The sequence below is a fragment of the Eleginops maclovinus genome, chromosome 8 (genome assembly GCF_036324505.1).
Source record: "Eleginops maclovinus isolate JMC-PN-2008 ecotype Puerto Natales chromosome 8, JC_Emac_rtc_rv5, whole genome shotgun sequence".
Taxonomy (NCBI): domain Eukaryota; kingdom Metazoa; phylum Chordata; class Actinopteri; order Perciformes; family Eleginopidae; genus Eleginops; species Eleginops maclovinus.
In genome coordinates this window covers 4,426,348-4,452,562 of record NC_086356.1, presented here as the reverse complement: position 1 = coordinate 4,452,562, position 26,215 = coordinate 4,426,348, and the positions used below count along the sequence as shown (strand labels likewise).

At 41.7% G+C, this 26,215-nt stretch overlaps 1 protein-coding gene across 3 annotated transcripts in view; it reads right to left on the bottom strand.

The window, feature by feature from the left end:
* Positions 1-857: 857 nt before the first annotated feature.
* cacna1bb (calcium channel, voltage-dependent, N type, alpha 1B subunit, b) overlaps positions 858-26,215 on the bottom strand; it is a 126,358-nt gene continuing 101,000 nt past the window's right edge. For 2 of the 3 annotated variants that reach the window (XM_063889414.1, XM_063889416.1), the window contains 16 exons: positions 25,463-25,579; positions 24,670-24,735; positions 22,961-23,052; positions 22,727-22,877; positions 22,103-22,230; positions 19,329-19,425; positions 15,898-16,003; positions 15,706-15,813; positions 14,259-14,368; positions 13,999-14,165; positions 13,422-13,554; positions 13,230-13,340; positions 11,142-11,180; positions 9,160-9,421; positions 5,188-5,411; positions 858-4,462 (listed from right to left, as the gene is read on the bottom strand). In XM_063889414.1, the coding sequence (XP_063745484.1) occupies positions 3,902-4,462; positions 5,188-5,411; positions 9,160-9,421; positions 11,142-11,180; positions 13,230-13,340; positions 13,422-13,554; positions 13,999-14,165; positions 14,259-14,368; positions 15,706-15,813; positions 15,898-16,003; positions 19,329-19,425; positions 22,103-22,230; positions 22,727-22,877; positions 22,961-23,052; positions 24,670-24,735; positions 25,463-25,579 (2,472 nt within the window). In that variant the 3' untranslated portion in view covers positions 858-3,901. The remainder of the gene's footprint in view (positions 4,463-5,187; positions 5,412-9,159; positions 9,422-11,141; positions 11,181-13,229; positions 13,341-13,421; positions 13,555-13,998; positions 14,166-14,258; positions 14,369-15,705; positions 15,814-15,897; positions 16,004-19,328; positions 19,426-22,102; positions 22,231-22,726; positions 22,878-22,960; positions 23,053-24,669; positions 24,736-25,462; positions 25,580-26,215) is intronic. The other variant, XM_063889415.1, reaches the window with a different exon arrangement.

Below are 26,215 nucleotides of genomic sequence, written 5' to 3'. Positions count from 1 at the left end.
AAGGTAAACCCTGGGAAGGTTTGTTCGTATCAGTACTGTTTGAGTGTCTATAGAGCACGGAACTGCAGTATCAAATGTATCCCACGCTAAACTGTAATATAGCATGTACCTACAGAGCTGTACTTTAAGGGGTACCCCTGGAAACAATCCCCATGCAGCTGGATCAAGAGTTAGATTTGTCATAATGGCACCAATTCCACATTATAATTACAAACCCATACATTTCAAAGTGTGTGTAACCTGTCTTGTTGAGAAACTGGACTGCATGTAAATGCGGGTTTCTGATTTCATCTGCTTTAGTTCACATTCAATGAGACTCTTATTGAATCTTAACCTCATATTACTTTGGCAAAAAGCAATGGTAAAACATACATGTGGCAATTTAGCTCTGGCAGTTTGAATGTTCAACTTTTCATATTAAGTTATTTGCAAATTGCTGTTTCTAAAAAGTTACCAAAAGCTACACAAGATTTGATCAGGAATATGGAGTATCGAATTTTGAAACTAAAAATGCTTTCAAAACCCCAACCTTAATCCCAAGACATTTCAATGCAATCTTCAGAGATCTATGTTGCAATTTCATAATCATACCTCTTTATTCAAGGACTTATATTCATATAAAATCTATAGGTACAGTCAAAATGACTGCGGGAGAGACAGTCAAGTAACAGATCAGGCAGCGAAGGATTCAGCCATTCCAGAATCTCTTTTCTGAGAAAGAGCCTTGTTTCCACTTTGGTGGTTGTGTAATTCAATGTTATTCAAGCTCTCTTTTTTTAGTCTTTACCTGAAAACAGATACATTGTGTGTTTAGATAATCAGAAATTACAACCAGGAAACAAAGGGTACAAATCATGGACTGAATGAAGTCAAACAATTCCTCTTTTTTTTCTTTTTTTTTTTTGCACATGCACATTGTCATTTGAGAACATGCAAACAGTCCAGAGGGGGCAGTCAGAGTAAAGCTGTAACAGGAAAACTTGGCACCCTGTTCATGTCACGCTCGTTGGAGGTCTGGAAATGTTGTTTTGAAAACTCTACTTTAGAGATTTAGGCAACGTATAGCAAGACAACAAGCAATCTATTAAAGTTACCTTTACAAATACCAGAGCCACGAGTTAGACCTTATTGCTTTAAAGTCTAAAATGTCTCCTTCTGGATGATCCTTCAAATAGATTTCACAAATATGAGACAACAGGAAGTTAAATTAAAGCACAGGGAAATAATTGGATCAAATCATGTTTGCAAATCATTGATATGTTCTTAAACTTGCTTAGATTCAATACGAAGAGCACCAAGAGGTTTAGACACCTACTAAATGTAATCTGTATTTTGATTCAAAATACTAATAAATAATCCTTCTAGAAATGTGCAACCTTTTAAATAAATATAAATAGCCCCCTCATAATTACCTTTTGATAAAACCTCTTTCTTAAATCCTTTATCGCAACAACATATATGTTCTTCGACCAATTAAAGGAAAGTATTTGTGATGATTCAAGTCTTATACACTGCCCGGCCAAAAGAAAGGTCACAAGCCTGTGGGGGGGCAGTGCTATGATCTGGGGTTGCTGCAGTTGGTCTGGTCTAGGTTCAGCAATGTGCCCAAACAATGAGGTCAGCTGACTCCCTGAATACACTGAAGGACCAGGTTATTCCATCAATGGATTTTTTCTTCCCTGATGGCACGGGCATGTTCCAAGAGGACAATGCCAGGATCCATCGGGCTCAGATTGTGGAAGAGTCTGGAGTCATGGATTGGCCCCCACAGAGTCCAGACCTGAACCTGATTGCGAATCTTTGGGAAGTGCTGGAGGAGACTTTGCGCAGTGGCCCGAATCTCCCGTCATCAATACGTGCAAGACAGAAATAAGTGTTGTGACGTTGCAGAAGCTTGTGGAAACGATGCCACAGCGAATGCGTGCCGTAATCAAAGCTAAAGGCGGGCCAACGAATATTAGAGTGTGACCTTTTTTTTGGCCAGGCCGTGTATATCTCATGGGCAGTAAAGTCTCCTTGTTTAAAATGTGTTTAAAAACACAATGTTGTTGGAATTGGTCATTCATTGGATTTGTTGACAATGCCCAATGGAAAGTGGGGAGGATTGTAGCCAACATGTTGCAGAAAAGGTGGAAAAAGCAAAATAAAGGGGGTCTTGGGTCTGGCCGATCAGCTCTTTACTCAGAACTCTAACTAAATTAGTTATACCTCACACTATCCACTGTATCAATCGATCATGTATCTGGTTTTCAAGCAAGTTTAAAACCGTTCAAAAATAATTTAAAAACACAACTTGACCCAACTGTGGATAGAACACAGCTTTATACTCTGGGTGGTTCTACCTGGGTAGGCTTCATGCAGTCAACTTCCCAACCTCTAAAATGCCCTGTGATTCACATATATCAGCTTTGATACCATTTGTGCCTCAGTGTGTGTTTGTCAGTTAACTGTACATCATATAATACATATACAATTTACAACTCTTCATACATAAATGTAATATTTGGTCGCAGTCACACTAAAGCCTGAACCTGGAGATTGGAGACGGTAAAGCTACAGGGCAGATGAAGTGTCGTCTTGTTGCATAGCCCTATTTGAAGTCAACAGTCAGCAGCAACAACACAACTCTTTATTGTACCTGCGGATACACAGACAGGTAACCTCTCCTCAAACCCTCACAAAATACTGCACTCAGGGGGGGAAAGAGATAAGTGTAAACCTTGAAATTTGGCAGAAACGATGTTTGCTTGAGGAGGCAAGTGTTGAGATTTGTGGATTAGAAATAAAAAACATGGCACTTTTCTGCATTCAGAGACCATTTCTACCAACTGGCTGGCAGTATATTTGAGAGAGAAAGGCAAATGCTTACCACACACCCTTAAGCAAAAAGTACAGACACTATTTTTGACAAGTTCAAGACCCTGGCATGCACTACATTGCTTACTTTGGATCTGTAAATCAGACATACCTACCACAAGATTCAATACAAAACGTGTTTGACTTTTTTGTTTTGCATTCGGTCCACTATACCAGATTAAACTTTGTTCTCTACACTTTTCTCAGCCTTGTACATACTCACATCCTCTACTGTATATTCAAGTCCATCTGATCAGGCTGCATCTTAATACATCTTGGAAAACGAGGCACTTAGTAATCAGCCACTTAACGTCAAAAAAGAGTTATCTATTCCCTATGTGCACTCAAAAAATGTACATCTGGTACAATTTACAAAAACTGATTATGAAAACTGGGCTCTAATTCTAAATCCAACCTCTCACATTGTTTCATTTTTGTCACGTTTCTCGGTGTGTCCCTTAGGTGTCATGGCAGACGTTTGATATTGACATAAATTTGTTCCAGCTGGACAAAATTTGGTGATAACCCCAAGTAAAGGCTGATGAAAAACAAAGATAATTTGGTGGAAGCATCAATATGATCAAGTTGTAACTCTTCTCTCACCGACATAGCATCCATAAACAACAGGAAACATACAAAAATAAAACAGTGTTGTGAGCAGCCATGTTGATGCCAGCTATGAGGCATTCAGACCAGTCTGAAACACACTTCCGCTCAAAGATTGAGGATGTTTTGGCGTTTTGTCTTCTGCTCCATCACTGATTTTACTGGCCAAGGCAAAATACTTAAGGGTCTTCACAGGTGCTATAGTTTCAGTGCAAGTAAAGGGGGTAGAAAAAGTCATCAGTGTCTACATATCCTTAAATGTTTGTTGTATAAAAAAGGACAGTAACACTACAAAGCTGGAATGGTTTCTGATCCCCTTTTACGGCACTTTCCACTGGCTTTTTCCTCAAAGACTTTCCTTTTGGATTAATCCGCCGGCTTCCTGTCAGCTCATTGGACCTGTTAGAGCGCTGTACAACACTGATACGTTTCCACCACGTTAGCACCAGTCCTCTTCCTCCCTCTCCCTGAGACTCCCTCGGCTCCCAGCAGCAGACGCAGAGTTGACCCCGAGGGTGAAGTGGTACCCGTTAGGCACCCCTGACCGACTCTGCGAGTTTGCCGCTGTGACGGAGGCAGCAGCAGTCCCGTGTGAAGCCGAAGCTGTGGTGGTGGTGGAGGAGGACGCTGCGTTCCTGGCAAAGCGTCCCCCTCCGTGGCTGCTCACAGAGTCCTGGAAGTCCTCTCCATGGGGTGCCTGTTGAGGGGCCACCTGCGACTGCCGGTTTAAATTAGAGTCCGAACCGATGCGTGTGACGGGTATCGGGGACTCGTCGTGGCCCCAGTTTAAGCGATCGTGCTCTGAAAGGCCGCGGCTGAAGCGAGTCTGGTGCCCCGTGGCGGCGGTGCTGGCACTGGGCTGGAGAGGCAAGGAGTTGGCGGTCTTGTAAGCCACGGCAGGACGAGGGGTGAGGGGGGTCTGGGGGAGCTGCCTGCGACCGCGGCCCGGAGTGCTCGAACCCGAGGGCAGCGTTACAGCTTTCACCACACTGCTACCGTGCTGAGGAAACAAAATGATATACAATACAATGTTTCTGCAGGTCCAATACAAGAACGTAAATCTAAAATGATCGGAAATATCCAAAATGTGGATGAGAGGGACTTTCTATAAAAGAATAGTCTCAATTCATACTTTGTTTGACGTTTTAAAGAGAACTTTAGGGCACTTTAATCACAACATTGTGTTTTAGTACTCAAGTGATTCTTCAGGTTCAACAGAAAATCTGTTTTCTCCCTACCTCCAATAGTTTAACTTCTCACCTTGCTGCAGTGATGTAGATGTGTACGCAAGTATGAGTCAGTATACCGTGACATCCCTATTAGGTGTGGTTAAAGGTGTAACAGAGCACATTTGTGACTGTGTTGTCACTCTTTAAATAAGCATTGTGTAGGGTGGTGACATCTAGTGGTTTATGTGCAGATTGCAACCCTATGAATACCCCACCATTCAATTATCTCAGCTCAGCATTTCAGAGAAACTACAGTGGCCTTGAGGTAACTTAAAAATGTGAAAGTCCTTTTCTGGAGAGTCTGGTTGTTCGGTTGTGAGCTACCATAGAAAAGCCAGGATAGAACATGGACTTAACATGCAAATGGAACAATAGAAGTCAATATAATATGGGTTATGAGTTGTAAATGCAGAGACAAAATAAAAAGAAGTGAACAAATAAAAGCCAAGAGGTACCCTTCAACTTCACAGTCAGTTTGTTTTTAGCAGTAACTCACCTGTCTGAGCAGACCAGCCTCCTGTCCCTCTCCGGGGGACGTGGATCTGCTGGGACCCGCTGATTTGGTGTGACACTGCTCTCTGCTGCCGTAACTCTCACAGGAGTAGTAGCGCTGCTTCTCTCCGGCTGAGGAGTGATGCCTCCTCTCATGAGGCCGGCTGCGGTCACGCTCCCTCGCTCGCTCTCTGGACAAACCCTCTGCTGAAGGGTCGGTAAACGAATCTGGAGGACGGCAACATCAAACAAAACGAGTAAAAGCCAGGTAGAAATACAGTATACATCTCATAATAAACGACAGTGCATCCAGGGTCATTGTAGGTACGGAAATAACAAAAATAACGAAACTGGGGGACATAATATTTGAAGAAATAGGAGGGGAAACAAACAAATGTATTATTGATTTGTAAAGTTAGGATCTTAATCACTGACACTCTTAGAGTATCACCCTCCTATTACCCTCACACACCAGCATACATCATCTTCTCTAGATTTTTTTCAGCATCCTTAAAGATTAAAGCAACTCGACACTATTGAGCAAAACCAATAAAGAAGAAGAATGAAAAGTAGGGGATATGGCAAACAAATATTGCACGATAAAAGATAGAAAAGGAAACTCAACAAACGCTTTCAAGCTTCATTTACATTCATTCAAATAGCATGAAACATCAGATCACAATTCAGTGACATAAGGTTCAGTTTGATTTGAAACGTTGAACAAACTTCAAAGCCAATATGTATATGATTTACAGGGAAATTAGACAATGCTGGTGAAAATTGGTAACACATATTGTACATGTTGCTTTCAACTATTGGTGGCAGTGTTATTTCCCTAAGGGATGTCAGAGTCAGAAATGTTCAAAGTTTACACATGAGGACTTTTAATGAAAATCAACTAGGGCTGTAGAAAAACCTTAGTCATCATTCCTCAGGCGATAACCGTGTTTTCAATTTATAGTTTTTCATATAGACTTGGCATGCATCACCAATAATACACTCCATCAATCTAAAGAATGTAAACATCACCAACATGTGGTCCAGTTTTAGTTTCACGAGACGTATCGTGTTTTTGTGATGTGAAATACGATTCCACAGTATTTCTCTACACCTCTAATTAAAGACAAATGGCCCATCTATGTTTGTATGTGTGTGTGTGTGTGTGTGTGTGTGTGTTTTTATCTAGACTGTGGCTGTGTGGCATAAAGCAAAGCACTGTGAAAGAAACAACTCTCTTCAGCGCTGGAATGACTCCAGTTTTTTAGATTAAAACCGCGATGACAGAAACACAGAAGCCTATTCATCATTGTGATGTGTCAGATCTGCCTGGAGAACGACAAGCTTTGAGGAGTGAAACTCTCCCTGCTGCTTCTCCCAGTTTAATAGATGTAGAGAGGGCTGTGGGGTGTTCTGCTATCTCACCAAGAGGTACCCATAAATCCCTGTGCTGGACCTGTCCACTGTGGTCTTTTATCTCGGCAATAAAGCCCAGCTGCTGCCCTCCAGTGTTAACACAAAAAACACCCTGCCACCCGCTCTCAGGCTCTAATCCCTCTAGCAGACGACCCCCGATGGCAAACAAAGTGTGGCTAGGAACCTTCATACAGCAGAAAACAAGTATAACGTTGTAATTTGTCACCTTCCCCTTCTCTTAATCCTTCACTTCTTTCCTTGCCTCAGTTTCTGTTTCTCTGTCTGTACAGGCAGCAGGCATTTGGCCTGGGGTGCCCAACTGTATGAAGTTTAGCTGGTGCTTGTTCTCTCAGGATTTCTTCATCAGCTGTGTTGAGAGATGACATCCTCCTTTCTTCTGCATAACGCAAGGTTGTCAACTCAATATCTGCTATATGCGACAGTATATACGTGAGAGACCAAAGCCTCTGCAAGCTGTTACTCTCTAAGAAATGGAACTGGTATGTCTTGTTGATTGAATGTTTGATCCCTAACTTTCTGTGGGTAAAAAGAGCCATTAAGGGGAAAGAACTACAGAGTTGTTTTGAGGAGAGCTGGGACAGTACAGTGTTTCAGCAAATGGCTCTTTCATATCTCCCGCCGTAACTTCAGTGACATAAGTTCAAAGCTCTCCTGTGTACTACTTTTCCTCAAACTAATATAAAACATCATTGTAAAGTTATTTACTTCTGAGAATCAGTTGGAAAATATTTACTGATGTGCGTTTATCGACACTGCGAAAAGTCCTCAAATCTCACGCTGAGGGAAAAGAATAAACAAACATGGATAGAGAGAAAAGTACTACATGAAGTAACTGATTTTTTTTTTACAAATGGTCACTGTTTCTTCAAAGCTGACACAGCTGAATCTGACGTGTCATACTGTCTTTAAGGGCACCAGCATAGGTGATGATTTCGCTCAGAACTGGACAGTAAAGAACACACACAATCTGCACTGTTGGTCTCAAAACAACCCCCTACAATAACAAGAGGGGTACCACAAGGTTCTGTGCTCGGTACCTATACTTTTGACAATATAATCCCTTCAACACAGAGTTATAGTATCGATTGTTATGCATTATGGTATGCGTTCAGCTCAAAATATATCAAGATTCAATCTGCCTTTAAAGTGATTTAGACATCTCTGCACTTTCAAGTCCATACCAACCTTTGCTTTATTTTCAAGAACCACTCATTCCAGTTTGCCATCCCTTAAATGAAGACAACCCTTTTCTCTTGATGTACGACGGCTATGGAACTCAGTCTACATGTTATAAATACATCTGTTAAAGTTCATGGGGAACAAAGGGAGCTACTTATAGAACAAAAAGGTATAATAAATCCCCGGCAAAGCAGATTTTCCTTTGAGAGCTCACAGCTCTCCGAGGTAATCAGATGGAAAGCCTGACATGTACAATCCCTGGATGAAGCGCTGCAGAAACCCCTTCACCTACATAACCCGATCATGGAACCTTAATCCTATAAAGAATTTCTGCAGCTACGATGAGACATCCAAGTAATCTACGAGGAAAGCCTGGCCTGCCATCGCTGTCTCTCCATTAAAGTGATGCCAAGTTTCTAAGTTTTATCGCTGTATTATATGAAGGGCCCAGTCAAATAATGAATCTCTCACCAACCTATAATAAGCCACTTAATTTACTTTTATCATATCAATTATAATAATACCTTTTACTATTAGGCTATATTTGATGACAATCATGTCAGTGTTGTAGACAGAGCATGTGAAGCAAGACTGAAACCTGTGTGTCCAATACTGTTAATTACAGGATAGCAGCACATTGAATTTCCCTGCTGCATTGTGAGAGTTCCAGTGGCATGTAGCTGTGATTGCAATCAACTGCATACCATTCTGCCCACCCCTCTCTTTTCTAAGCGTGTGAAGAGCCCATTGTGCCCACTTTGGCTCCAGAGAAGGCTTATTGTGTTACCTGAAGGCCACACGGTAACAAGAACAAGAGAGGCCCACTCTGGACCCAAAGTTAGTTAGCCACTTGTCAATCAGAGGGACGCTCCCTAAAACATATTCTGCTTTAGGTGGGATTTATAAGAGTTAAAACGATCAGATATGAACTCTGAAAGCAAATGAAACTCAGACGAATCAAGCGAATTTTCTCATAGACTTCTGTGCAATTTGACTTCAGTTACTCATGCTGGATATTAGAGAGGATCCAAGTATAAGGCACTTCCCTATTGGCTTCAATTTTACAACAAATGGGGGGCAATATATCTGCTTAAATCCTTCACACTGGTCCTTTATCCTCACAGACATTGACTATAATGCTTGTTTTACTTAAATGTACCTTACTGAAATCGGACAGTATTTTATTGGTTGCTTTAATCCAGGTTTCACTTTTCAAGTCGGATGGCCTTGTACTTTTTTGTCAGTCAAACCATGACCTTGGTTTCTAATGTTCATGTTATGTTTACCTGCAGTATGATGATCGAAAGCCTTTTATTGGGTTTTGATTCAAAATCTTAACTCATAAAAGTTGTTTTTGTCTCACCAACAGTGCTGGACGGCTGCACTGATCCAGCTCTATCCAGAGACTTTTGCTTCTTGTCTTTATCTTTCTCTCTACGTCTATGGCAGCGGTGGTGGTGGTGATGGTGGTGGGCTCTGTCCTGGTCCTGGACCTGCCCTGGGCTCATCGAGGACTGAGCCAAGCCGGGCCGTTCCAGATCGTACTCCTTCAGCCCGACCTCCTGGTAGTGCTGTGGCGTCAGCGAGGAGGCCGAGCGCCTGATAGGACTCAGGTCCACAATCGGCTGAGGGGGGGGAAAGAAACATGATGATGAGAAAGAAGAAAGGAAAGGAGAGGGACGGCTGTGGAGGTTTTACCCAAACCACCTACACTGCATCAACAAAATAGCCACAACACACACATGACACAACCAGTGGACGGTTGTCTTAAGACTGACGTCCTACCCGTTCTTCTCTACGCACAGATGTAAGAGAAAACTGAGAAGAATGAACACAAATCTGTGACAACTTGAATACTTACTGATACAGCACTTACATCGTCTGTAAGCTAGCAGGAGTCTCTGCTAGTCAAAAGAGGAGGGGGGTTGTGGACATTGGCCTTTTAGCATATTTTGGCATTTTTATCATCCCATTTCTGACTGTAGTGTACTGTTCTGTAGGAGTTAATACTTGCTATTCAACACATGGTGTTCTACCAAAAGGATGACTCCACTGATACAAATAAAGATGTCATACTTAATATTATTGTGCCTAACTTTAGGCCTTATTACTATCAGGGGGAATGTTTACACTCCAGTTTCAAAGCCATCATAAAATGTGTTAGGGGAATCATTTAGAGAAAATACAAACTCACTGAATCAGGCTACAGTAAAGCCCTGTAAGTTGAGAGGAGCTGCAGATTCAGGTAATAATTCAATATGGTTTGTATCACTATGACCCACTTTGATGATAAGTAACCCCTCTCCTATACCACAGTGTTTTTTAAAAAAGTATTTAAGTATTCAGTGGGGATTTCCCTTTAAAACTGGCATGAACAAATAATACTGACTCTAATGCTTTGAGAACATTGACCTTCACCCCACCTCCTCTTATCTGACTGACAGTGTCGCTAGCAGGTGATAGACTGATGTAAGAAGGAACTGGAACAGCAGCTAAGTGACCACCCCACCTGCTGGTTACTGCATGGATCATGTCTGATTATTAAAGGGATTCGTTTTTCAGGACTTTCGTTAAAATGTATCAGACACTAAATACTCATTAGTTGTTCTTTTTCAGACAGATGTAGGGTGGTTTTGCTGTTTCTCTCGTTCCCACCTCACAGCCTGGCCTGTAGCTATAGTCAGAAACAATGATCACAACACTTTGGAAAATATCCATATTAGCAGGTCATTTGATATAGTATGCAGTCTTAAAATCTTCCTTATCCGATAAATGTCGTTAATTGCGATGAAATAAATCCCCCTTTTCTTTCAAGCTTCTAAAAAGAGTGTGACAGTGAAGGTCAGGAAAAGGTTCAAGTGATAAATGAGACTTTGCTTGTGTATTTGTGTGTTTCAAAAAGATTTTAAGACTGAAAGCGACATCAAATGACCGATGAGGTTGGACGTTTTTTGTTTATGGTTTAGTTAAAAGAGAAATGTAAAAAGAGTTATTTCAAAGCAAGAAAGCAGCTGTACTGTCTCCGCCTTGTTCCACAATCACACACAGACTCACAAAAAGACACTACTGCAATACTACATAATGAAACTCACATCCAGTACACACAACCACATGTTACTAAAGTGTATTATGTACTGTGATGACAGTGTATGTGTTTTAATTCCATGTTATGACAGGAATATACTGCATATGTAGGAGGATGTGAACTCTGACATGAGAGGAGCGCATGGAGGCAAACACAGACATGAGAGAAGAAGAAGAGGAGGGTGTAGGGGAGGGGACGAGAAGAGGAGGAGAGAGGAAGAAGAAGTGAAAGAGTGAGGTGGCACAACAGGTGGTACATACTGCCAGGTGGGTCCCAGGGGCGTGGCGAGGGTGGCTCCGCTATCAGACAGCACACACAAGAGGGAGGTGGGCAAACATTAGCAGTGGGCATCAAATCAGGTGAGAGGGAGGACAGAAGAGGAGAGAGGAGACTCAGGAAGCTGGAATTTCCTTATTGACAAGAAATACTATGACAAGACCAAAATGTGTTTAACCTTCTCATAAGTATTATCCGTGTTTCTAAAGCATGATACACTTTCTTCCTCCATCTGTCGATTCACACCTGGTTAAACGCTTCTTTATTACCATGAAGACTTTAATTTCTATCCTGTTGTAAACAATCCACAACTGAAAATCGTCCCTGATAAATACGCTTTGTTGTAACATTTGCAAAGAACAACAGTGCCCAGTTTTTATATGAAATAGTCACAGTTACAATCTAGAGGGTCTCGGTTTTGTTCTCGTTTCTGCACCGATGAAGATCTGCTTATCTGTTATTCCATCTTACTAGTCATTAAAGGTCTTTTTTTTTTTTGGTTGACGCGCAAATACAAGTATACGACTTCAAACACGATTGAGTTAAAGCGCATTCTTGTTGTGTTAGCTCCACATTGCCTTCTCTGGTTGCTAAAAACCACTGCTGGGTGATGGAAAACAAATACTAAGGTGCATTAATACCAAAACAGGTGGTCCTGCAATCAGCCATTTAGTTATCTTGATTATTTTAACCTCACTCGAGTCGTTTGAAAAATGTTTTCCCAGGACTATCACCACAGACACCTCGCTCTCACACTTGAATGCATTGGGCTTCCACATTTATTTATAGTTTACAGTGTGTATTAAATCTTTCCATAAAGAAGGGCTTGACACATGGCTGGTTTTGGTCTCGTTGTGGCATTTGTTGAAAATAAGTTCAGCCTTTTTCTTGAAAAGAGAACAGAAAGAGTAAGAGGTCAAAATGCAACATAAACATAAGGAAAGCACATGTTAAGAGTTTCGGGACAGAAACACAGAGACGCTAACAGACAGGTGACACAGTCCAGGAGACAAGGAGACAAGCGACAGACAGAAAAAATCATCCTGACATGAGACAAGTATGCAACGGACGAGAGCAGCTGGAAACTCACAGAATGACAATGAAAGTTAAAGAATTATCAGAAGACAAAAAGTGAAATTCATTTAAATCAATGGATTACTGCAGATATGTAAAACTCAGATGAAAGATTAGATTGCAGTTGCGTTTCACTATTGTATGAAATATAAGAAAGACATTTGAAGCATTTTAAAATAACATCCATGGGATACCTAAGAGATTAACTCACACAGAGTAATGTATCTTATGTGTTAACAAGCTCAGGGTATCATGATGAGGTTCAATACTTACTGTAACACGTGGAAACAGTATCTGTAGTACATCAGTTTCCTTTCATGCTCAATACAAAAGGACTTAATGACTTAATCACTGTGGATGCGTTGGAAAGGAATATTTACCTTTTCGAGAGAATGCCAAATTGGTTTGTTTCCTAAGTATATTGAATTCTAACAGATCCAGAAAGATGCTGAACTTGCTACCTCTAATAATATTTCTTTAACTAGTTCATATGGTAAGCCTCAGTACCCAAGCAGAGCCACGAGTGTGGTATTGATCTCCTCATGCAGCTCTCAAAAATGCAATCTAAATATTAAAACACGTCTGTCTTTTTTTGGTACAGATGTAAAAATGGTCTAACCAGCATCTGATTTTTTCTTGTGTCTTTACTCTTTTCGTAACTTTCTGATTCATGCATCCTTTGCGGAGTCGATGTCTATCCTGAGTTTCCTCATCTGTAATAAATGTGAAGTTGTCAGAGTGGAGAGGTGGTGCGGGGGTCAGCAGGATGAACTGATGTGAACTGACAGAGCAAAAGAGTGGCTCTGCTCTGCTTAGCTCACGGCTGCTTTCACTAAAAGGGCCACCACTCAGTATTGCACAATCCTTTTTTCAGCCTACCTCGGCCACCTGTTCACTGCCGAACACGGACATGTCTATAATTTTGTACGTCATGTTTTACTCTGCAGAAGCTCCCGTTAGATTATTTCTCAGGTGTTCCAAGCCGCTGTAAAGCTTACGTAGTACTCTGCATTGAGTCTGGGCAGAGAAGCCGCTCTGCAGTGGCCCTCCAGGCTCGGATAGGCCTCTGAGTCTGAAATGTCCTCCACCTTCTTCAGCTCAACAAATTCCTGCATGGAAAAAGAAGATGTAGGTAACACAGAACAATAGAGCGTCAAATAACTTTTGAGGACAGAGTTTCCTTGCAGTACCTGAGGTCTGGTGGTGTATGGCACATCCTCGGACTGGCCTCTCTGTAGTTTCCTCCGGACTTTGGGTCTCTGTTGTGCCATCTGAGAAACGTCTCCAGACTGGGAGTGTTTTATGACACTCCTCTGGTTGAGCCTGTGTGAAAATACACAAGAGCTCTGACTGTAATACTGGAAGCTAAACAGCATGAAGGAAACATGTGTAATGGATAAGAATTGCATGAAGTTTGAGTGTCCTAACTGTTTAATAATGAATATGATTTCCCTTATTTTCATTTCAATAACAGAAGAAGGAGACATAATAAATAAACTAATGAATCCCTATGTATTGCTGAACATATTGTCTTGTACTTAAAGATGAATTTACATCAGCAATAACACAAAGCTACCCCTTTTGCTGTGGATGTATTTTCTTCCTTCTGTTTCAAGTCAGTCCAAACAGGACTAAAAGCATATATTTTTTCTTGCAAGTGAGTCTTCATTACCATAGGCTCTCCAAAAACAAGGTAAACATACAGTAGGTGATCATGACAGTAATATATCACTCACAGAATATACTGTTTGAGTGACAGTTCCTTACATTGTGTCCCTGCTGATGGACGGGATGCTGGTACAGGGTAGCGCCACAGGCTTGCTTTCTGGCTCAGGCTGCGGGGGGCTGGGCCGTTTGGGGATGGGGAACGGCGGTTCTATTTCTTGTATCTGAGTGAGAGGCAGCACAGGACGGAACAGCGCCCCGAGTTTACTCTGCAGGACAGATTAAGAAAAAACCAGATCAGTTTTTACAAGAGCATGAGGTCAAATGAAATATTATGGGGTTATATCATGTTGTTCTTGTACCTGAGGTAAGCCTGTGTTGTTCTGCTGCTGAAGTCTCTTGGCACAGGTCTGCTTGTAGTAGTCAAAGATCATCAGAGCTGCGTAGACCTTCCCCACTGTCAGCTCATTGTCTGGAGGAGAGGGGAGAGTGAGAGGCAGTTCCTACAGGTGGCCAGGAGATGGCGCCACGTGATCAACAACACAGAGCTCAGAGTGAGCGGTACTAAGGATCACACAAAAAACAAGCGACTACTTTTCAAGCTATTTGAGAATCCTGTATTAATATGTGTATTGTAGAACCATCAGATTGAGGAAAAGAAGTAACAACTTTGACAATCTTCTTGAGACTGTAGAATGAGTGTTGGTTTGTATTAGAAATGACCTGAAATGATCACAAAACTAGCAGAAGTTTTGACCTAATTGGAGTTAATATCCAACAATTCAAATCAAATATCTATATGTGTCTTTCAGCATGTTAAAGACGCCTAAGACAGACTGTTGAGCTAGAAATACTTTAATAAATACATAAACATTTTTGACTGTGCACATTACCCCTGTTCTTAACTCCCTTCATTGGCTTCCTGTCCTTTTTAGAATTGATTTTAAACTTATAATGTTTGTTTTTAAAGCTCTTCATGGCCTTGCCCCATTATATTTATCCGAACTTTTAACCATCCGAGATCCAGGTAGAGCGTTGAGGTCGACAAATCAACTTGTACTGGAAGCGCCCAGATCAAAATATAAACACTGGGGTGACCGAGCCTTTTCCGTCGCTGCTCCCAGGCTCTGGAACAAGCTCCCCACCGAGATGCGTCTCATCTCGGACCCGGGCCTTTTTAAATCCAGGCTAAAAACCTACTTATTTAGGATGGCTTTTAATACCCAGTAGAACGATGGCGCTTTTATCTTATTTTATTTTATTTGACTTTGCTGTATTTTATTGCTCTCACTGTTTTTATTGTTTTTAAATTGTTTTTATTTCTGTCTTTTTATTGTTACACTATGTAAAGCACTTTGGTACTCCGAAAGGATTGTTGTAAAGGGCTGTATAAATAAAGTACATTTACATTTACATTTGAACACAAGCTACACCCATCTCACCACACTACAGATTTCTACGGAAGCCTTGAGAGGCAAATCACATGACACAAATGATGATAATCTATGTAGTGTCCGATCTATATTGTCAATTGTGTTTACCACAAATACATATATTTTTAACTGAGAAAAGTAACATATAATATGCCCCTGGTACAAACTTTTTCCCACTTGTTTCACAGACTTAATGTTTTTAAGGAGCTTATAAAGATAATACTTCAAACACTTTTAAACCTTTTTTAAATACATAAACACAGAAGAGAAACTTATTTACGTCAGACTTAGAAAATCGATCACAAGAATAATTTTGCAGAAGATGTTTGATGTGTAAAACCATAATGAACAAAAGGTCAAGTGGCCAGCAGCTCACATTTGGGTGGCGTCACCAGCAGGTTGACGGTCTTCTGCGACAGGTTGGGCCATACTCGGGCTATCTCCCGCTTCAGGTCAGCGTCGCACAGATGCTGCGCCAGGACCCCTGAGGACGGGCCGACAAACATGTCACATCAAATCTGCTCCACAGCCGTCACAGCTTTAAAAATCAGAGCCGTCGGTCACTCACCCGACGCCAGTTTGATCTCCAGGGCCGTGCGGATCAAGGCCATCAGCGTGGAGGTGAACTGCACCGTCTTGTCCTCTGCAATGGGCATGTTCATCCTGACCAATCGCTGAGAGGAACGGGAGTAAAGTGGAGGGATCATGAATCAGGAACACTCGACCAACAGCAAATGGAAAGGAGGCTGGATTAAATAAGTAACTACAGTTTAAGTTAAACTGAAGCAGTTTCAAACTTCATTTTAAATCCTTTAAATAATAAATATTAATCATTTTCATTTTAAATTGTGTCAGTATTTCATACAGAGTGACTCTACCAGTAGTAGTTATCATAAAACAAGTGGTGGAAAACACCCATAGTAACGTTTAAGGGTTGCAAATAATGACTCTTTTTTTTAACGATCAAGCTTCTGATTTCGGTTCTGATCTTTGTAATTTTCCGATTTGGGATTTATTTAGTCCGACCAATAGGGTGAACCCCAAAGATATTTAATTTACAATGATATGAAACAGAGAAGATCATCATATTCTCAAATTTGAGAAGCTGGAAGCAGTGAATCTTTGTTTAAATCTAAAATATTCATATTAATATTATTGCTTTTCCCTCAAATTTCTTCTCAATTAGCCAATTAGTCTTTTTTTATCAATGAGAGGCCTCTGCCAGTGTGCCTAGCAGACACCTTGTTTAAACTAACATCAGTGAACACATGAATGCACTGGGTTTTGTTCTGGTTAAAACAGCTGCTGTTGCTACGAGACCTTTGCAAAATCCATCGAAAGCCTTTTCTGCTAAAAGCTGAAATATGATTAGCTTGGGATGCTTTCCGCTGTGAGCTCAGACTGCTAAGCTCTCACTGCGGCTGGAAAAATGCAGCAGCACGTGTTTGTTCTGAAAATAATGACTTAGAGGAGAGACAGGGAGGTTGCTGCTGGACAGGAAACTGTCAATCAAACTGTTACTGGACTTAAACTGCTAACATGATAAGGTCTGATCTTTACTCACATGTCAGATGTATACTGACAGAGGTATGGGTGGCTGTAATCTCCCCTCCTCTCCATACTGATAACAAACTCTACAGCTACACTGTCAAACATAGGGGGGTATATATATTGCTCGCTTTAACAGAGCAGCTGTTTGTGCAGATTTATTGTAAAGGGTTTTCCCAGCAACAAACATACAGAGCATGCACGGAAACACTGTAAGAGATCCCTTCTTTAGTTCACTGCAACCTGTTCTTAGCTTCAACTGAACTTTAAAATGCATTTTGCACAGAATGAAGATTGTTCAGATAGATTTGGAAATAAATCAATACATGTCCAGAGAAAATGAAACCTGGGTTGGTTTTAGAATAGTTGCTGAGAGTATACATTGATTAATGGATGCGATGAATCACTAGTTGACAACCATTTTGATAAAGAGGAAGTCATTGATCAAGCAAAAATATCACATTTCTCCAATGTGAGGATTTACTGCTTTGTTTCGATTTTATATCACTAGAAATGAAACATATTTGGACTATATTATGACATTATTAATTTAAAAAATACTTGCAGCCACAGAGGCGCACCTATATTCAATGCATCACTATTTCTTCAGTAGGCTTTAGAACTTAAAAAGCATCAGGCATTCATTTTGTATGTAAAAGGCTATCAGCATAAATCCACACCATGCAGGGCTGGTGGATCAATGCTGCATTAAAATGATTCACACACTCTCACACACACACACACACACACGCAAGTTTGAGTTAGTACAACACTTTGACAGTGAGGCTGGAGGGGGGTAGACACGTGTGCTGGATATATAACTTCTAATTAAAAGAAATAAATTAAGAGCCGAAGGTGGAAGAAAAGACCATCAGAAACATTTGTATAAAAAAAGGAAAAGGGAAGCTGATGGTTCGCATTCTCTTAAAGGCAAAAGACAAAACACATACGATATGAAGGGATGGAGAGATGGGAGGAGGAGGAGGAGGAGGAGGAGGAGGAGGATTAACTGGGAATCATCTATGCATGCGAGTCTACCATCTTTTCAAAGAGAGCAAGAATGACAATTGCAGATGAAAAAACACCTATGCATGCGTGACTCAACATGCACGTGCGCACACACGCACACACACCACACACACACACACACACACACACACACACACACACACACACACACACACACACACACACACACACACACACACACACACACACACACACACACACACACACACACACACACACACACACACACACACACACACACACACACACAGGAGAGGAAATAAATCCCGAGAGTGAGTGAAGGAAAGATCATCCAAAACAGAGGGTGAAGCTCAGGCCTGAAGACAGAACGTGAAAATGGAAACAAGAGTGTTACGGGGGCAACTGTGACTGTCAGGGGAAGATGTGTTCATTAGGGAGGGAAGGAGGGAGGGAGGGAGGTTATCAAAGTAGTGGATGGCGAGAAATACAAAAAATAGCGACAGGGGGAAAAAAAACCCTAGCCTTGCTGCTCTCTCTGTGTGTGTCTTTGTTCGTGTCTTTCTCTGCCTATTCACAAAACCCGAGTTATATTTGGATATGCGACCGATTCAGACCAAGACATTTATAACTGGGGCGAGGGCAGGACTGCCTTAAATGTGATTCATGTGGACAGCTGCGTGGGTGCACGGCAAACAATTCACAGAAAGCCTGCATGCTGAGAGGTAAACAGCTGGCACAGGGACTACCTGAGGATTGTTGACTCTACTAGAAGGAAAGTCTTACATTAAATCATGAGATAAATCATTCAAGTCTGAGCAGAGGCTGCTGAGAAGACGGGGAAAGTGTTCCTAAATGACTTGCACTGTTCACTCAATAATGAGCATTTGCCTAAACTAAATTGCTGGGGCCTTTCCAAACCTTACATCCAGTTTAAGTTATAGTTTAGTTGCTATTCCAAGTTCTATGTCCAATACTAAATCTCCTTTCCCTCTGGTTTTGGTCTCAACCAGCTAGCTATTTGCGACTTCAACATTCTGTGTATATAACTCTATAATTCAGTTTATCTATAGTGCGTTCCCAAAGAAAACCCAGTATACAGCAAAGCTAGGTTGTCCTTTTAGCTAAGTGCTAACAACACAATGTTAACATGCGCATAATGACAAGTGTTAGCATCCTATCATGCTAGGATAAGAAGTCAGGGGATTGTTTGTAGCATCCACCCTCTGGGGACCATCTCTAAAGCTCTGTACTGTCCGTAGTTTGAAAATTGAAATATTATTATGTGCAAAACCCTGGCAGCACGAGTCCAGACAGCGTCACGGTCAAACAGAAAGAACAACACAACAGCAGGTCGGAAAAGACTGACTGACAGACGCCTGAAGATGTTTGACAGGTGGAAACAGGTGAACCAGCAGTGACTGAAGAGGGGGAGGGAGCAAAGGAGGAAGGGAGTGATTCTACCTTATAGGCGACTCGGGGCGGACATTTCTTTCCCAAACCTAGTGGAGGGGACATGTCGCGAAGCATCTCGTACATGTCCCGGTAAGACATGCGGCCGCTTCCAGGGGGGAAAGATGGTAGGAGGAGGCCATGGAAGGAGGAATGGAGATTTCCCAGGTGAGGAGGGGTAGGGGGAGGTACATGATGACAGAAGGCGGCAAAATCCAAAAGAGAGAATGGGAGAGGACAAAAGAGGAGAACACAGAAATCCTTGTTAATAAGATTTCCAGGTTACTATGATTTGGATGCCATCCTGGTTGGATCCAAGGATTCAGGAATGGATCCCAGAGGAGGAGGGAGGGGGAAATGCTCCGGAGGACCCCCTATGCACAGATGCTGGATGACGAGGGGAAGATATGCATTTGGGAACGAGAGCGCATTTTATGTTAAAGCCACTGGAAATTGATCTTCTGAGTATCCAATCACCAAGCTGGCTCTGAAAACTGTACAGCTTTGATTCATAGTACAGTGGTTTCCAAAGGCAACCAAGTCAGGAATCTTCCTAAACCACTCCAGCAAATATAATCCCCTTCCTCGCTGTGAGCCTTATATTTGCTCTATTCCAATTTCCAATAGATTACTATATATACACTGAAGTTGCAGGACTATTTCAAGGCATCAGAAGAAGAAGAAGAAGAAGAAGAAGAATACAGGAGCAGTGTTTCTAGCTCTGCTTTTCAACATACTTTTTCCATTATCCCAATGTAGATGGGATGTTGAGTCCCAAGAGAAGGTTCAGATTGAGTTAATTTATTTGTGTTATGCAAGTATTTGGAAGTGAGATTACTTTAGACCATTCACACAGTTCAGAAATGACGTGTTTGTAACATACGGACATAATGTGGATCATTGCAGGAGTGATTCGAGAGATTTCTGTGGATGTTTTCTGTTCTCTTTTAGCCATGACCCTGAGTCTTTGAAATCCTTAATAACCCCAGCTGACTGCAGCTGTTGTGCTGCTCAAACGAGGAGCTCCAGACTTTTCAGAGCCACTTTTAAAGGTTGTTTTTATTTCAGAGTCTAAAGATAGATTTTCCAGTGGAGTATTGCTTTAACATGCCCTCTGTTTCTGCATGCTAAGAGACATTAGCGGTAACCAGAGTGGAAACAAAGCACACAATGCTCTCTTCACTACCCACTCATTTAAAAAGCAGGGAAATATTTTAGACGTGGCGTGAGATGCCGCTTGTTTGAGGCTGACTTGCGGCATTGTTTCGTGCACTCGCCATGGTTACCTGCCAGCTGGTTAGTGGAGGATCGATGTGTTTCTGTATGCATGTGGGTCGGGTCATTCTCTGGCAGCGCAGCGAATGAGAACAGACATTCAGTCCGAAACCATCACGGTCCCTTTGACAACAAAAGGACTGTGTGGGAGTGCAAACCTTATAAGCCACTCTGTTAGGGCACTTCTTCCCCAGGCCCAGGGGAGGGGAGATAAAACGCAACAATTTGTACATATCCTGATAGCATATCCTCCCGCTGTAAAAAAACAAGACATGTTCAACAGGTTAGGTCACAGGTTAAGTTATGTCATCTTTAATGATTGGATAGCAGCAATAAACATTTGGGTAAACACCCGAGGAGAAGCAGTATAAAGACTGCTGTTTCTCAATAGATCTGAGATTTGAGAGAGAAGACAGAGTTTATGAAACATACTTTTGTCCCTTTATTCAGGATTTCATCCACATTTTCTTTTCCCCTCAGGGTTGCAGCCATGACTTTTTTTGTAAAGAAATTAATTCAAATTTATACTTTTTGTTAAACTTGGTTCAAGATATCATGTTATATGTGTGATGTGGACTAAACCTTCATCCTTAATGTATGTTTTATCAGTTCACATTACAGCAGTCATGTATATTATGTGTAAAAATGCTGGAATCCTAATTTTAAAATAATAAAATGTGTAAGTTAAAATTGTGTAATGTTAAAGTCCCCCTTAAAACCCCCAAAATGGCTTTGGAGTATACGTTAAAAACGGAATAACTTTGGGATGAAGAGGCATCAAGTGTGGAAATCAGTTTAAACAGTTTGTTGAGCCTTAAAGAGTAAAAGCAGTCGAACACTGGCTGAATGTAACTGTCGGAACATCTCTGAGAGCAGCTCATTTATATTCAAAGGAATAAATAATAATTCCTCCCCCGTAATGTCTGTCAGGAGATGGCAATTTTACATTTCACATCTCACACCTCTCTTGGAGTCCTGACTCACTGACAAGGCTCCTGTGAAAACTTAATGAGCCTTACATAATCTGAGACAGATTAGACCTCGCACTGTCTCAGGCAGAATTTGATTGTGCTTCAGTCCCGTTAAACACTGACAGTGTGCGGGGCAGAGAGGGCGCACACATCAACCTTTATTCCCCCCGTTAGAGGGATAGAAATGTTCCTCTTCGTTGCCACAGTGAGGAGATTTGGAGCCTGCAGGCTTACAGGCAACGGACGCCGGGTGAAACGCTGGATTTACATGCATCAGTCCGGCCGACAGGGGGCTCGTCACCAGCCTTCGTCACCAGCCTTCGCCAACGCCGCGCTCAGGCTTAGCGTCATTCATTCGCCGCCTCTAAAATGGGATTTCTCCGGTAGTCATCCTGCTGGAACTCGCAGCTTAGAGTTCCCCGTTTCCTATTACACCTCTTATAAACACAAACACCTTCCTCTTTCAAACTGGAACTGGCTGATATTAGGGACTACACTGTACAGTAGCCACACAGGTCAGAGGCGAGCAGGAGCACTTACCAGGCAGCAGGGTCGTACTCCGCCCACACACGGATGAATTCATCGAGGTGATGAGGCCCCAGGATGGAGGCGTCCCTGGTCAGATACTCAAAGTTGTCCATGATGACAGCGACAAACAGGTTCAGCATCTAAAGAATGAAAACAATATATAAAGCGTCAGATAATAATGATTAAAAGGATCATCTTAGTTCATCATTTAATGGTCTTATCACCAAAACTGCGCATTTTATTCAAAGTATAACTCCTGAATAATTGATATAAATAATAAATAACTAGGATTTCTCAGTTTGTAAAGGATTAGTTTCCTTTTTTTAATCTCTTCAACTGTTTTCTGTTCATGCAAATCAATTAATATTACACAACGTTGATCAAAAACCCAAAATACCTTTAGAAAAACTGTTTATTGTTCGCAGCTCATTTGCATTTTCTTCTTTTGACTTCCTATAACTGTTTGCATTTTGTAAGCTGTGCTCATTCAAAGACGACCTTGTTTACTCCAAACAGTGTCTTCTCACAGCAGGCCAAATTATAATTTCATAGGGAATGAAACAGCCATTACATTTTCATATAATATTCAGTACAACTCAGTATGAAAACAGATGGCCTGTTTTCCTGCACACTGACCAGGAAGGAGCAGAGGAAGATGAAGGAGACAAAGTAGAAGTAGGCAAAGTCACTTCCACACTCCTTCCCCACGGTTCCCGAGAGCCTATCACAGGGCCGGTTACTAAGACACGCTAACATTATCTCATGCCACGCCTCGCCCGTCGCACTCCTGAAACAGACACAGGAGTTATCTCGGACATATAAAGGATTGTTTGCATAGCAGCATTTTTGGGAATATAGAAGCAGGATTACCTGAAGAGGAGAGTCAACGCCTGGAAAAAGGTCTGGAAGTTGTTGTGGTGATTTATGGCGTTCTCCTCATTCAGTTCGATGTTTCCAAACACCTGAGGAGGCAGGAGAACAGCTGGCGCTTAGTGAATTCATACCAAAAATCAACTGAGAGAGTACTTCAGAGTCTGTCCACTCCACAAGCCGAGACTCAGACCACACCCACGATGTTATAGCGACTGGCTCAGAGTGACATATATATTCTCTTTCCAAAACAGTTTTGGCTAATTTCAGAGGACAGATCTCTGTTCATCTCACTGATTTGAAGTGGGCGGGAAAACATTATGTCATGTACTTCTTTGCACCAATCAGGAATCGATTTTTTGATTAAGAATCTAATGATAGCTGCCAAAAACAGCTCTAAAGAAGCCGATTTATTTTAAATACATTACACTTTAAATGTGTTGCTAATTTAATCATAGCTATAGAGTGCTTAAGAAGATGTAAACAAGGTATTGCTTAAGTTTTGACCCAACTAAGCCTGCTGTTCACAAACTTCCAGCAGTGGCTCAGTCAGTAGGGGCTTGGACTGGGAATCGTAGGGTCGCCGGTTCAAGTCCCCGAACAGACTCGAAAATATGGAAAGTGGACTGCTACTTGGAGAGGTCCCAGCTCACCTCCTATGCCCTGCTGTGGTGCCCTTGAGCAAGGCACTGGACACCTCCAATCCCCCCTCCCCATTGCTCCCCGGGCACTGCACAATAGCTGCCCACTGCTCCTAGTACTAGGATGGGTTAAATGCAGAGGACCAATTTCACTGTGTGTGCTCTGCTGTGTGCATGTATGTGACTAATAAAGAGGGGTTTCATCCTCCGATTCTAACTTCCAACTGAATGGTAGCTTTTGCACGAACAGCTTTGGCTGCACTCTACTTTAAGTCAAAAAGGGAAAGTTGGATATGTATTTCTTCGGTTAAAATTCTATCCAGGCATCATTTACTTTATCCGGCACTCGTGTGCATTATCACAATGTTGTATTGTCCCAAAGCGAGTCTAGTAAAACAACCCTGAGGTCTCTCTTCAAATATTTATTTCCCCCTGGGCATGTCCTCGCTGCTGCCCAGTAAACCCTGGCTGCTGGGCCCAGGAGATGTCTGCCAGCTTTCAAACATGAATGTACCATCTTGACCCTCTGCAGTACGACAACAACTTCCTCTGCACCCTAACTGTGACAATGTGAGAGGAATGAAAAGTAGATTAACCTCCATCAGCTACCTCTACAAACACCTGCACAATCTCATGCAATCTGAGGCAAGAGTCGTGCAACATATACTTGTTTTGTGAAATGTTTAATATTACATTTTCACTGGGTATGTGTGGACGCAGCTCCCGCTTTTAAAGGTAATGTTTGTGATGTTGTTCTGGAGGACGTCAACTTGACAACTTCACAAACGCTTTAACAACACTTTAATAGCAACTCTGCGACTAAATAGCTGGCCATGCTTTGCCGTTGATTTGTTGCTTGTAGTGTTTACTTCGACTACATTTAACGCCCGCTGATATAGTATTACTTATAATAGTGATAGTGTTAGCCATCCCACGCAGCTCTGGGAGCAATACCATTAGCCGAAAAAGGTAAAAACACCTGTTGGTGAGGTTACAAGACTGAACAACCATCACTGAATCCTTACAGTCGGACTTCCTTTAGTCCAGCTGCTCAAATTCACAACTCACCTGCATTCCGATGATGGCGTAGATGAAGAACAGCATGGCAATGAGCAGGCAGACATACGGCAGAGCCTGGAAACAAACAGATCAGTAGAGTTAAAAGACACCGAGACACACACACACACACAACCTCTTTTTGATCTCTCTGTCTGCCTCGGCACACTCACACATATCGGATTCTTCAAAGAGGACGGACGCCCTTTCACAGTCTTATTTAAGAACCTGTGCCATCCACCCGACCTGCAGGGTCTGTTCTTTTAATCAGCTATTTTTATCTCAGCGAGGAGGAGGCGAACATTTGTTGTAATTAAATAGCCACCTATTAACAGTCTGCAGCTACTGTCCATTTCCATTGGGCTTAAAAGCTCTCAACACTGACATTAAACCTGCTATAAATTCCCTCGGCTGCGCCCCAGTGCTTCGTATTTAACTCAACTTGTCCCCGAGGATTTGGAGAGCAAAGCGGCAATCTGTGAAAATCCCAACTACTGTCTGCAAAGAGCTATTTAGATCAATTTAAACAGAACAAGTCTGCAGTGTGCCTGGCCTGCTTTTAAAGCTCTCTACACCGGAGCTTGTATTTCGTGTAACACAACTTTATTCAAGCATAAGTAAATCTAACGGACAAGCATAACCTCTATTGAATAAATCTGTATTCCACTTGTGTCCTTCCTGACTGAACTACTCTCATTGCTTTTGGTAGAATACCTCTTTTGAAATCTGCTACTTAACTCAGGTTTCTTTCAAGTTGTACACACATACTGTTAGTCTGCGTGTGTAGGCAACTGTGTGTGTTCACCTTGAAGGACTGAACAAAGGTCCACAGCAGGATGCGGATGGTATAGCCCTGCCGCAGCAACTTGATGAGGCGCGCAGCTCTGAACAGCCTCAGGAAACTCAGGTTGATCATCTTATCCTGGGAGGCAAAACAAAGACAGTGTGAGGTAATGAACCCAAGATAAAAAGGATCTAAAGACACAATATAAATCTCTTGAAAAGTTACCAAAAAAGGTAGAAGTCTTTACAGATACAGGTCTGCTACAGCCCTACTTGGTCTGTTATTAAAATGAGCTTATGTGGCTAAGGTTAGCAAATCAAATGAAGACTTTGGAAATTAATCTTAAGTGAACAAACTTCATTTTCAAACCCCTAAAACATCATCAAACAGCTTCTTCTGTATCACTTCACAGAGACAGTGCAAATGTATTGACCAGTAGCTTATGGTGGCTAATGTTAGCAAACCAGTAGATTGATTGCCTGTCCCTTTAAGTACTTGCACTTGTTCTTTGTAAATACAGTCTATGGCTTCTGAGCAACAAGTTAGCCTTAGACAGATTTATACTTTATTTTTAGGATCTAAAAGTATTGTTTAATACTGAGACTAGATGACTTGTTAATGTGAACATCTTCTGCATTGAACTTCAGCTCTTGTGTAACTGAGATTGATTATTAAGTCGCTGTTAAACCAAAAAAATCTAACAATTTAATGAGTGTTTTACTGTAGGATTCAGCAGGTAATTCAGTTTAACTGTGGGAGAGACAAACACACACT